This window comes from Centruroides sculpturatus, unplaced genomic scaffold, assembly GCF_000671375.1.
Source record: "Centruroides sculpturatus isolate CEXI.00-Female unplaced genomic scaffold, Cexi_2.0 scaffold1280, whole genome shotgun sequence".
NCBI lineage: Eukaryota > Metazoa > Arthropoda > Arachnida > Scorpiones > Buthidae > Centruroides > Centruroides sculpturatus.
The window spans coordinates 193,836-206,440 of record NW_019385451.1 but is presented as its reverse complement, the minus strand read 5'-3'; the positions used below and the strand labels follow the sequence as shown (position 1 = coordinate 206,440).

The following is a 12,605-nucleotide window of genomic DNA, read 5'->3' as shown; positions in this document are numbered from 1 at the left end:
AAGGGATGTATAAATAAAACTGTGTACTCAAATGGTATTGTAATACTAAAATATTTATTGTTATGTTAAATATTTACTTGCAGAAAAAGTTTATGTAAACTTTTGTATTTTATAGTACTGAAGAGGGACCTTTTTTAGAAAAGGACCGAAATGCATCTATAGTAATAGAATAAAGTGAAATCATTGACTAAAGCTGTGTGATAGTCTACCGCCAATATTAAAATTTACATTTTAAGTGCGGATTTACAAAGACTTTACAATATATAAACTGACAATTCTAGGAAGCAGTCAGAGACCAGGTGTGTTGTAGTGGTGGTAGATGAGAGAAGGCGCTTCTTCTATTAAAAAAAATTCCCTTTGGCTTTCCATGCAATGTTAACCAGGCGAAATCACTGGCGATCCTTAAGGCCATTCAGCTCATTGATGAGCAGGGACTCACGAACATTTCGAGTGGCTTCAATATTATTTCTTTATTTCTGAGAATAGGTGGCTTTCTTACAACTTAAAGACAAAAATACCCATCTCACTATAATCAAGGACTCGTTTAAAACCATCTTAAGCATTGGGCCCAATACTCTCCTTAAATTTCGCTGTGTTAGGGGTCATAGCAGCATGAAGGACAACGATAGGGCAGACCTTCTGGCAAAGAAGGCTGCCACTGAAAAGGGAAACCCTTCATACTACAGCATCACTCCATTCTGGGTCTATAATCAAATATTCAGTATTCTTAACAGCATATGGCAGGACCACTAGAACTCGTGTGACAAAAAGAGGCTCACCCACTGATTGCTTCCACAGGTGACCATACACCACTCACTTCGTCCTCAGCTTCCCCCTATCCCCAGCTCATCACTTCGCATAATGAGTTTGGGTCGTACTTCGTACAGTTTATGTTTTAACTAACCTCTGTCCCTCCGGACCGCGTTACAGCGCTCCGGAACTCCTTTCCTTGTCATCGTCGGTGTGTATAAAGTCTTGTGCGGCAGTAGAAATTTTTTTGTTCGGTGTATTTTAGTTTTTCAATGGTTGTATATTGCTTAATTGTGTATTGTTTATACTTTTTAGAATTATATTGGTTAAATTTTAGTGTTACGTTATATTTTTTAGAGTTATAATTGTTTTTATTTGTGTTTTTATCTTGTATGTATCATTTTTTGTATGATTGAATGTGCGTTTGTATTTGTTGCCCTTTTTTTGAAAATAATATTTTTATATGACAGCACTTGGCTATGATGCTGCTTACGAAAAATGTATAATTGTGATTATGATAAAATATCAAATTTAATTATATTTTATATTCTAAATAGTACAATAAATATTATATTATGGATAGTAAGAATATAATTACATATTGTTTATTGTTATTTATTAATTATGTATATTAAATGTAAGATAGAATGCTGAATAGAACTTACCTGAGGTGATGTTAATGTCTCGCTATAATGTTAATTAAGTTATATCTTTGATAATTAATATATCGGTGTACTTTTCACTGTATTTAGATGTTTTATAGAAACAATATATTAATTAAAAATTGAATAATTTATAGATGTTCGTATATTTTAGAATATTGTTGAACGCTTTAGTCGGATATGATTGCGTTTAATTGCTGTGAGCGAGCCGCAATTTAATCCTAGAAAGAAAATTTGAAATATGATTTGCACGTATATTTCGGGTCTCGTGTATCATTAATTACTCTTTCATTTTGTGGGCCAGGCCTCATTTTTTACCAGCGGAGTAAAGAAGTCTTTCNGAATAGAACTTACCTGAGGTGATGTTAATGTCTCGCTATAATGTTAATTAAGTTATATCTTTGATAATTAATATATCGGTGTACTTTTCACTGTATTTAGATGTTTTATAGAAACAATATATTAATTAAAAATTGAATAATTTATAGATGTTCGTATATTTTAGAATATTGTTGAACGCTTTAGTCGGATATGATTGCGTTTAATTGCTGTGAGCGAGCCGCAATTTAATCCTAGAAAGAAAATTTGAAATATGATTTGCACGTATATTTCGGGTCTCGTGTATCATTAATTACTCTTTCATTTTGTGGGCCAGGCCTCATTTTTTACCAGCGGAGTAAAGAAGTCTTTCTTATTTTTTCCGGGCTTTAATAGTAAAAAATGAAACGAAAGTCACTTTCTATAAATAACCTATCCGAACAGAAACATAAGGAGAATAATTAAAAATTTATCTAAGGAAGACAGAGTCTGTTTCTGTCTTATCTGCGTATAATTGGTGTATTATTGTAGAATGTAGTTTACTGTAATGTATGATTTTAGTTGGAATTTTTACTTCAATTATTTAAATTTATTTAAATGAAAGTAAATGTTTCTCTTAATAGAAAGAAACTCATTTATAATTGATTTGACGACATTTATTGCAATGCTCAGGATAATATGTAAAGTGGACTTGGCAAACAACCATTTTTTTTTCGGTTGAATTTATCTCAATTATTTTGTAAAATTGCAAGCGGATTAATTAGGCGATTAACTGCCATAATATCCCCAAACGATAGACGAGAAAAGCCTAAAAGTACTTGGAAAAGATAACTTTCGATAAGTATATGGAACTACTGTCCCACTGAATGGATTATACGCGTCAGTTGTTATTAGACTAATGTCAATCTTTTATCTACAATTGGACAGAGACTCACCCGAATAGCGAAATGCGTGAATGAATAACATTACATTCTACAATAATAAACTCATAGACTGGGCAATAAAGATTCTAACTTTTATATACACGTTGTAGAATGAAAATTGAAACGCCTTACCTGTCTGTTGTTTTGAGCAAAAGAAGTCTCTTTGCAAAATAAATTATAACACTTGAGAATGATACTTCTTCCTAGAATTTAATTATTAAAAATCCAGATGATTAAAATCCAGATGATTTAATTATTAATTAATTATTCAAATTTTCTAATTTATTGTTTCTTTGAAAGANACTCTCCGTAGCGTGGCAGTTGACGGCGGAAAATAGTTCGGCTGCTCGATGACGTTTCACGTATTTATAGGAGTTTTTTTTACCTTTTTTTACGGATACCATCGCAATTTTTTCGCAGTTTTATAGGAATCGTAATTATAGGAACCGGTTTTATAGGGGTCTACTGTATATAGGCACGTAAACAAAGAATCGTGGTCAGAACACTTGCGTAATAAAGGTCGAGACCACCTCAGACCCTTCGCCCCCTGGCCTTACAGACACGCTACTTCTCGGAATACGGAGACCCTTTTGGCCCGCCTAAGAATTGATACTTCCCCTCTTAATGGGTTCCTCTGTTCTAGAAACCTACGTGCTTCACCAGACTCTCCACATTGTGGTGCTCAGGAGACATCCAGACCATTTTGGTTGACGTGCCCAAGATATACGGAAGCCCGACAAGAACTCTCTTGTACTCTGAAGATCGATCTCACAATCATCCAGACTTTAACACCCATATATTGGGCAAGAACAGACCTCTCACCTAAACAGCACGTGCAGGCCCTCGAACGTTACGTAGTACGCACACATCGATTTGACAAATTGCGGACAAGAGTTAATCGGAGAAAAGGTGACCAGCCAGAATCTCCATATCAGAGAAGGAAAGAAAGAAAGAAAGAAAGAAAGTATTCATAGAACTAGTACATTTTGAAGGAAAATAGTACATTTTTTGAAGGCGCTTCAGTACGTTTTGAAATTTCATTGCGGCAACACTGCACATGAATGCTGTTTGTATGTGGTGATAGCCCCAAGTCTCCATTCGTGCACTATGGGGGTTGCGTCTCGATAGCTATAAGCTATAAGGGTGCGGGAGATATGGGCTTAAAAGTGGTTGAAAGTGGTTTTCTATTTCGAATGTTATATTCGAATTTGTTCGAATTCAATTCGAACAATATTCGAATTTGAATTCGAACATAAAATTCGAATAATGGTTCGATTATAGAACGATTGTAAACGTTCCAGAAACGTTGAAAATAGTTCGTTTGACTTGACATAAACAGGATACGTTCAGAAATAGAATCGGGACCAGGTCTCTAATTAGTCTAAAAACGGGGGACCTAATTTTTGCATTCTGTGAAAATGGATAAGATTGGCTATAATGTAATTATCTTAATTTTCACCATCGTTACTTTTTGCCCACAAATAAAAGCCCAGCGAAACGAGTTCTTGCAGCTAGTAATAAATATAAATATAAGAAATTTTCACATCAAATGCCATAGCAAATAGATACTTAATTAATATAAATATTGTAAAAGTTTATAATTTGAAACGAATGATATAATACCCAACCTTGTTGTGAATTCATTTCCTTCGACTTTCAGTTTTTCTATCTGACAATATAACAAATTAAAAAATTATAGTGTAAAAACAAACCACATTCACTCCAACGGGACACGAAACAACAATCTTGTCATCATAAAACTAACCCCAGACCATACCACACTACTGGCCACATTATCTACAATGTAAATTATAAATGTGTTAACTGATTGTGAAGTGACTTCAACGTTATGCTGTTACTCGAAGCACGTAATGGCCCACTTAGTTATATGCTAATTTCTTAGATACGTATATGTGAGATCACAATAGATACACGTATAAAGCCAGTTTTAATGTCGGATATACAAAATATACAAGTAATGCAATTAAAAATTTAAGTGCTCCTGCGAAAAGGCATTGACGTCAAAGTCATGTGGCATCTGCAGCCAATTTCCGTGATGATTTCTTTCTACTTCTAAGCGCGTGTTGCCTCCGTTCTTCGACGTCATACTCGAGAGTTCAGTGCGGAAACGAGCCGAAGAAATGGCGGATCGAGAGGTGCAGAGTCGGTAAATAGTTGTATTGTTTTCTGCATATAACGTTTCTACATGTATGGGCACAAAATAATTTTAATTAATTTGCTATTGACTATCATATGTTTTTATTTTATAAAAAATTTGAGAAAGAAAGCGATGATGTACTGCTATCGAGAGCTTAAAATATAATGTGATAATGGACATAAGTTGATTTTCTGTTTGTTATTTGTACTTATTTATCACATATGTTCGCGTCAAATTAACATTCGCTTACTAAATTTTTATATATAAATTTTCTAGAATATTTATACTAAAAGTATTTAATTAATAAAAGTTTTAATTGTCTTACTGGAAACAATGACTAAGCAAAACTTCACAAATAGCTTATTCCCTTGTGTAAATAACCGCCTGTTTACAATGTTCTTACTCGAGAAATAGACACTATTACTTTTAGAATTCAAAGGGTTTAAGTAGATTAAAATTTCTCTTCTCTTGGTGAAATTATTTTCGGTATTTAAAGTTTGAGTTAATAAGCTTTGTTTAATTTTCAATATACAAATGATTAATACTCATTCTTTTCTACAAGATTTAATTCGGGTAGTTCAGTGTTTCTCGACATGTAAATCGCGGATCTTTAGGTTCCATCAACTAGTTGGTGAAACGTTGAGTTCTAAAACGTAAAAGTGTTATTTATTTGTTTTATTTGTTTAAGGCAATTGAATGAATGAATGAATGAACGAAAATTAATTACATTTTTTACAGAGATTTGATTGAAATTAATTTGAAGCCAATATTTTGTTTGTAATTATTTATATTAAGATCGAAGTTTTTAGAACAATAGATCTAATACATGTTATAGCAGCACTGTATAAACGTTATTTGTTCTATGATTAGAAGTTTCACATGAAAGTACCAAATAACATTAGAGAAATTCATTTATTCGACCAGTTTATTATTAATCGGTCTACAAAGCGAAAAAAATCATGTTCAGAATGAATATACAAGTATGACAATGTTACGTTATACACTCCTTTTTGTTATAAAGGACGAGGAATTACATGATGCCACCCGGCATGAAATAGCCACAAGCAATGCGACTCGATGCTCTAGGTGGGTCTTTAACTAATGACTTATCAGTTAAAGGCTTTCTCTTTTTATTTCAGTTTGTAATATAAACCTGTAATTGTGCTTTCTGTAAATGAATGAAACACACGAGGATAAAATTTAGTTTTTACTTAATTACGGGACGTCGATGTCCGTTTATTTAGAACATACGAAATAAGTGTCGATGAAAAAAAAAAAACCTAAAGATTTTTTATCTGTTACTGACTATAACATGTAATTGTTAATTCTTTGAAAAATTAAACTTTTGTAAGTTGTTTTCGGGTCGAGAAAAAATCTCCAGCTTCCCCCTCTTAACGAACTTGTTTAATTACTTTTTAGAATGGATGACAATTGATTAATGTGTTACCGTAAAAATTTTTTTACATTCAAGCTTTAGGCTTGTGTAACAAAATAATGGAAAACTCCAGGAAATCGCAGTTTGGGACTAGCATTATCAGTTATAACAGTACAGTATACAATGACCGATACGTCTAGAGATTCAGAATACGATAGGTTACAGAAAAATCAATTATTGTTCGTCGAGAATAATAAAACAATTTGACACGAATTCTAGAATATTTTTACATTTTCTATAACGAAAACTGTACAAACAAGTTTTACTTTTGTAATTATTTCTTAATTCTAGTCGGAGAGTGACAGAAGTAATATCGAAGATAGGTGAATATAATTATTTAACAAATGGACCGTGAATACTCCGTCAAAAACAGTACATGTAGAGAAAAATTTTTACATTAACAAAAGGTCACTTTGATATTAGTATTAACATCTATTGATAATCAAATAATATATCTGATCTATCATACAAAGTGTCTTTTTTTTATAATATGAAGGAATATCTTTATTCTATAAACCTGATTTTATTTCAGGCTACGCCCCTTTTCAGTCTACTGAAAGGCATATTTCGTAATACTTCTCTGTTTATAGAGTAGATATGTCTTTTCTTTTAAAAAATGCACGCAAAAAGAATATTTTAAAAAAAACCTGGTACGATAGCTCTTAAGAAATAAACCTTTGAGTTTTTATGATTTCGCGATAATCAAGATGATAAGCTAATACAAAAACTTTAATATCTATTTTTAAAATATTAGTCATGCATTTATTATTCATACATCATTCTCGGAAATACTACAACTACCGTACAGTACAACAGACATGTTTGTTTCAAAGTAGTAATAAATATTTTTCTATTGTTTTAGGATTTCTTCGAGTGAGATACGAATCCAAAACAAAGAAAACGAAGAAATTATTATATCAGAGGCTCGGTTAAATAAAGTATTGAACAGGCAGTTGGAGCATCACATTATATATTTTGAAAATTCTAAAGTACTATTTATACCTTATCCAATCGAGACCATCAGACAATTCGTTACGTAAGTTTTTCACGATACTTATCTTTCATTTAATTTCAATATATTGGTATAAAATATAATTTATATTTTTTAAACAGTTATGTACAGATGGACGATCCCGGATTGGCCTCTATTATACACGCTTTCGATCTGTATAAATTAAGTTTAAGATACGAGTTAGAGAATTTAAAACTGAAATGCAGGTCATTTATCATTCGAAAAGTAAACCTGAATACCGTGTGTTTAATCCACGATTTTGCATGTGAGATCGGTGATCTGGTCATAACTTATTATTGCTGGCGAGCTTTCGACGAATACGGAGAAGAACTATTTACAACAGTCACCTTTATGTGCTGTAAAATTGCAACAATTGATAGACTGCTATCTCGAGCGATATATGAATCAGTCAGTGAGTTTCGTTTACTCCAAGCCGTGTATGAGTGGAGCATAGAAGAAGTTAAAAGAAAATTGGGTGCAGACAACTTCCATTCGATGTATGAAGAATCGAAAAGGAATGCAATAAGAAATGTTATGGAGCCATTTATTGGAAAAGTCAGATTTCTTGCCATAAATGAAGACGAATTGCAATCTTATGTTTTTACAATGAACTTGTTAAACGAATTAGAAAAGAGTCATATCTGGCATGCTTCTAAGTATAATTATTATTCCTTGTGTCCCAGTTACTTTAGTCGAGAAACAAAAACCAGAAGCAGAAGAAATTATTGTAACTTGTTCTCGTACATAAATTGTGGAGATCCTTTTACGGTCGCGAACGGAGAAATGAAAGGTTACACATATTTTAGCAGCGAAATAGTTGTGAGAGAAAATTGTTACGTCACGGCTCTTCGATTTCCAATGAAGCTTAGCGAACGTTTTCCAATGTACGTACACGGGTATATTAAAAAGAATTTGGACAACGAACAGTTTTCGTTTGACACCGTTTGCAATGGAAACGGAGTAGCAGATCTGGAAACGAAGTTTTATCTAGAAAAAAATTGGTCAATTCGTTTCTTTGCTTTCTTTTTACGCGCTGAAAATGTCCAACCCGATATCAAGTTTTCATCTGAACTGAGTTACTTTGTGAGCGACGAAGGAACAGATGCCAGGAAATTTGAAGACAAATTTATAACCTGTGACGGAAACCTTCTGAATAATATTTACTTTTCGGTTGATTTATATTTTTGAAGTGAAGTTTCTGTGGAGAAAAGCGAAATCTGAAAAGCGAAATCTATAATGTAAAGTTAAATTCGAATATGATTATTTCTTAAAGTACCGCTTTAAAATTTCTGCAAAATATTGGATTTACAGAAAACAAAATTTAAGTTTAAAGTGTTTATTAATGTAATATTTTTTTTGAAAAGTGTATTGTCATTAGTCGAGTTGTTTATATTTCAAAATTTAGTATTTGCAAATCTATCAGCATCAAGAACGTTTATAATTGTCAGCATTTTAATGCTAATTACGTGGGTGATTTTAATATTTTTATTGAAGTAGATGTTCGAGAAAGTAATATAATTACAATCATACAGCATTAATCTTTTCTTTATTCATGTTAATAACGATAGAAATAAGAAAAGTTAAAACTAGAATTTATGTCTAAATGTACGAGCTATTCGATATCCATGTTTCAATTTTATTATTTACAGTATTGTTCTTTGTATTCGTTGTATAGAATGTGATGTTTTACCATTCTTTTCATCTACGACGCTTTGCGTAAATGTAATTGACTTCAAATTTGATTTTTTTAAGTAAAAGTGCCCGGAAATCTTATTCGGTTACTGACATTTTCCGTTAAAAGAACAGTGCAGTGCGTTTAGAACGAGTTGACGACAGAATTTCAGAACAGAAGCAGTTTGCATAAAAGATCACTATTCAAAAGAAGCTTTATAAGGTGTATCTTTAATACTACGGAATATCATCTATTTAATACTACGGGATTACACTTTGGTAGTTTTGATAGCGGTACTGTACTTATTTTTAATACTAAACAATGGGACATTGAAGACCATTTAGAAATTTTCGACGAATTTTTTTAAAATGTACAATTTTTAAAAATAAATATAAAAATATTCATTTATTATATTTACAGCAATCGCATATTGAAAAATTTTTATTGTCATGTTATTTAAAAATTTACATTAATATATTTTACTTTGTGGCAATTTTAATGATGTTGCTTTATTGCATGCCTGTTTTATAAATCGATATGTTTAGTACAAAGACGAAGTATTAAGTAATTTTTTTTTAAATTTTCTTCTCTTTTGTATACTACTAACAAAAGTCGTTAATTACCCAGTGTTATTTTTCCTTTAATTGAATAGAATGCAAATTTTTTATAACATGCTACAGTCGAAATTTCTTTTAAGTTCGTCTTTTCCTTTCCAACATAAAGTATAACATAACACACATGAAACGTAATTAGTAAGTGAAATAGCCGTAGAACAATACAGAAAATTGTCAGACAAAAATGTTATTTTAATTACAACTTGTAGGAATTACTATTTTTCCTATCAGTTTGATTTATTTTTAGCTTTATAGATGTAATAGGTAAATGGGTAGTCTGTTAAGGCTGTTTTCTTGAATATGTTTAGTGTTTACACGCATTAATTAAAAACATAGAATTTAGTTTGTGATAATTTATAATATTCTAATAAAAATATTTGTTAGATNAATCGCATTTAACCTATGTATCCTAGCTTAGTTATATAAATAAATGTTTGTTTAGTTTTTAAACCTGTCTCCTGTCTCTGAAGGACACCTGCCGACTTACCGACGCACTCCCCACTCAAATTTTTGCCCTCCTAGCCATCCGACAAGCCGAGAACGGGTTTCACCAACCTGTTGCAGAGTAAATGGTCATTTGGGATGAGCCCAGTGGCACACTGCTAATCTCACATTGGTGTCAGAAATGGGATTTATAAGCGAAGTTTGTCCGTGCATAGACAGGTTTGTCCGCGATAGACAAGTTCGGCTCAGACAGGATGTCACAAATTAGAGTAGCTAAGCGATTCTAGGACATAGTAGCATGGAAATGGAAGAAAACCCTAGAGCAGTCTTAGGGAACATAGGAAGTTTTGTCTCTCTTTTGCCTGCATTTTCTGGTGATACAGCAGGACTTAGAATAACTGAGTTTTTTGACTCTTTATCAGATCTGGCAAAATTGTCAGGATGGACAAAAGCGCAATTGTTGGCAATAGCAAAGCTGAGACTTACGGGAATAGTCAGAGAATTCGTTTGAAAGAATAGACGAATCAAAGACATTGAGGATTTTGAGGAATTTAAGCGTGTTATGCTAGAGCGTTTTGAAAAAGTCCCTTTCCACCTTCAAGTTCATAAATTTTAATCATGTGTACAAAAACCGGAGGAAGATGTACAGACATATGCAGCGTGATTACAAGCCCTTGCTACCGAAATTGAGTATTAATTTATATTAATATGGATCACTTAAAAAAAATTTAATGAAGATATTTATCTTAATTATGAAAATATACTAGCATGTTTTTTTAATTTTTGGAACCTAACCCCCTTTTCGTATTAGTTCTTTGTTTCGTATAACACGGATTCGCATAACACGGCAATTTTTTGGAACGTAACTACCGTGTCATACGGGAGTTACCTGTATATATAAAAAATTAAATACAAGTTTCTGTAAGTTTAAAAATACTGTATTGTCTTATAAAGAGTGTAAAAATGGAAAAACTTAATTTGCAATTTACATTTGTTGTTTTCGATTATTTTATTATTATAGTAAATGTACAAAAAAGCTTTATTAAAATACAAAACAGATAAAACTTACTTTTTGATGTTTAAAACTGTCTCAAAATTATAATCGCTGATATCACGTAATTTAGTTTATCTGAAAATTTTGCAATAATTTTAATATTAATTTCAATACACACAAGAGTTCGCGAAATTATAAATAAGTGCCTTTTATCAAGTTTTAGATGAAATGTCTATAACTATAATGTCTGCCCACTCTCACAACAACAACAACAACAACAACAATACAAAGTTTAGGCTAATTGATCAACATTTCTGATTTCAGTAGGTTAAACGTCATTCAGCCGACCAATCAGCGCGTTGTGCCATCTGTATATTTAGTCGCTGTTGTGTGCTGAGTGTGACNGGCATAAAGCTTAATTTTCGAGGTAAACAGATAAGTTTTATAAAAAATTGTAAATGCTAATAACAAGTAAAATCCTCATTAAATTTATATATACCTGAGATATTACATACGACCCCTACTATTACCCTAAAGCTATACTGCCCCTTAGACCTTTTAATGAACTGAATTTACATATTTAAAAATATATAATTATACACGTTTATTTAAAGATTCTCAACGTTAACTTGATTAATTAATTGAATTGAATTATCTGTATATATAAAAATGAATGTATGTGTGTGTGTGTGTCCTTCATGCATTACCACACCGTTTATCCGATTGCCGTGAAACTTTGAGAAGTTGTTTAATATACTCCCTTGAAAGTTTCTGGCATAGTACGATTGCCATGAAGCTTTGGGAAGTTTTTTAATACACTCCCGCGAAGGTTTCTAACATTTATCCTACGATAGATGCGCGCGTTAACACGAGCATTCGAGCACTGTGTGTTCGATCGATTTCAAATTGCGAAGACCATTTCCTCCCCTTCAAAAAATATTTCTATATATGCATTTGTGAACTGTTATTTACGATATTTGTAATAATTTTTGTTTAATCACTTTATTTCAACATTTTTTTGCTAATTATGTATCCGTTCGAACTTCGTTAAAACCTTAACTGTACCCCGAACAACAACCGAACTTGTAAGAACAAATTCACGTATTTTACCAAACTAACCTCTTTTCCAAACTTTAATATCGACTCAAAATAATTTGAAAAGAAAAATTACAATAAAACTGTTTATTATCCAACTATCAGAAATTTCACAACATGCCAAGGAAGAGAGGAAGGAGCAATTAAATAATTAAAATTATAAAGGATTTAAAAATATATATAAAAATGGGGAATATCGCACTTCTGACAATCACTGCAAGTGTATGGGCTAAATTTGGAAAATCCGTGCTTTTCGCATGAACAACCGTATGTGGCCAGCTCATGCGTCGGAAAACCTTCTGATTTATTCGTGTACTCACCAGACGGAAAAACAAAAAATATTGTGTATCCACAAGCACTCCAATAAATAAATAGAATTGAAACGACACTTTGAAATGTTTTTTCGATGAAAATGAATAATAATAATAATAATAATAAGTTTCAATAAAAATGATAAAATGTAAATTGAATTTTATCATAACGAGTTTGCTTGAATTTCCTTTCTTCTGAGATCGCAGCAATGCGCGA

The 12,605-nt window shown here is 32.0% G+C and overlaps 2 protein-coding genes across 4 annotated transcripts in view; one reads left to right on the top strand and one right to left on the bottom strand.

The window, feature by feature from the left end:
• LOC111639132 overlaps window positions 1-2,849 on the bottom strand; it is a 12,638-nt gene extending 9,789 nt beyond the window's left edge. For 2 of the 3 annotated variants that reach the window (XM_023384913.1, XM_023384914.1), the window contains exon 1: window positions 1,416-1,719. The gene's annotated coding sequence lies outside the window, so the exon portion shown is untranslated. Of the gene's footprint in view, window positions 1-1,415; window positions 1,720-2,785 lie in introns of those variants that run through there. The other variant, XM_023384915.1, reaches the window with a different exon arrangement.
• Window positions 2,850-4,694: 1,845 nt separating this feature from the next.
• On the top strand, window positions 4,695-9,343 carry LOC111639134. Its single transcript, XM_023384918.1, has 3 exons — window positions 4,695-4,820; window positions 7,109-7,282; window positions 7,360-9,343. Exons 1-3 carry the CDS (start codon window positions 4,795-4,797, stop codon window positions 8,444-8,446), a joined length of 1,287 nt encoding a protein of 428 aa, XP_023240686.1. The 5' UTR covers window positions 4,695-4,794; the 3' UTR covers window positions 8,447-9,343.
• Window positions 9,344-12,605: the final 3,262 nt, after the last annotated feature.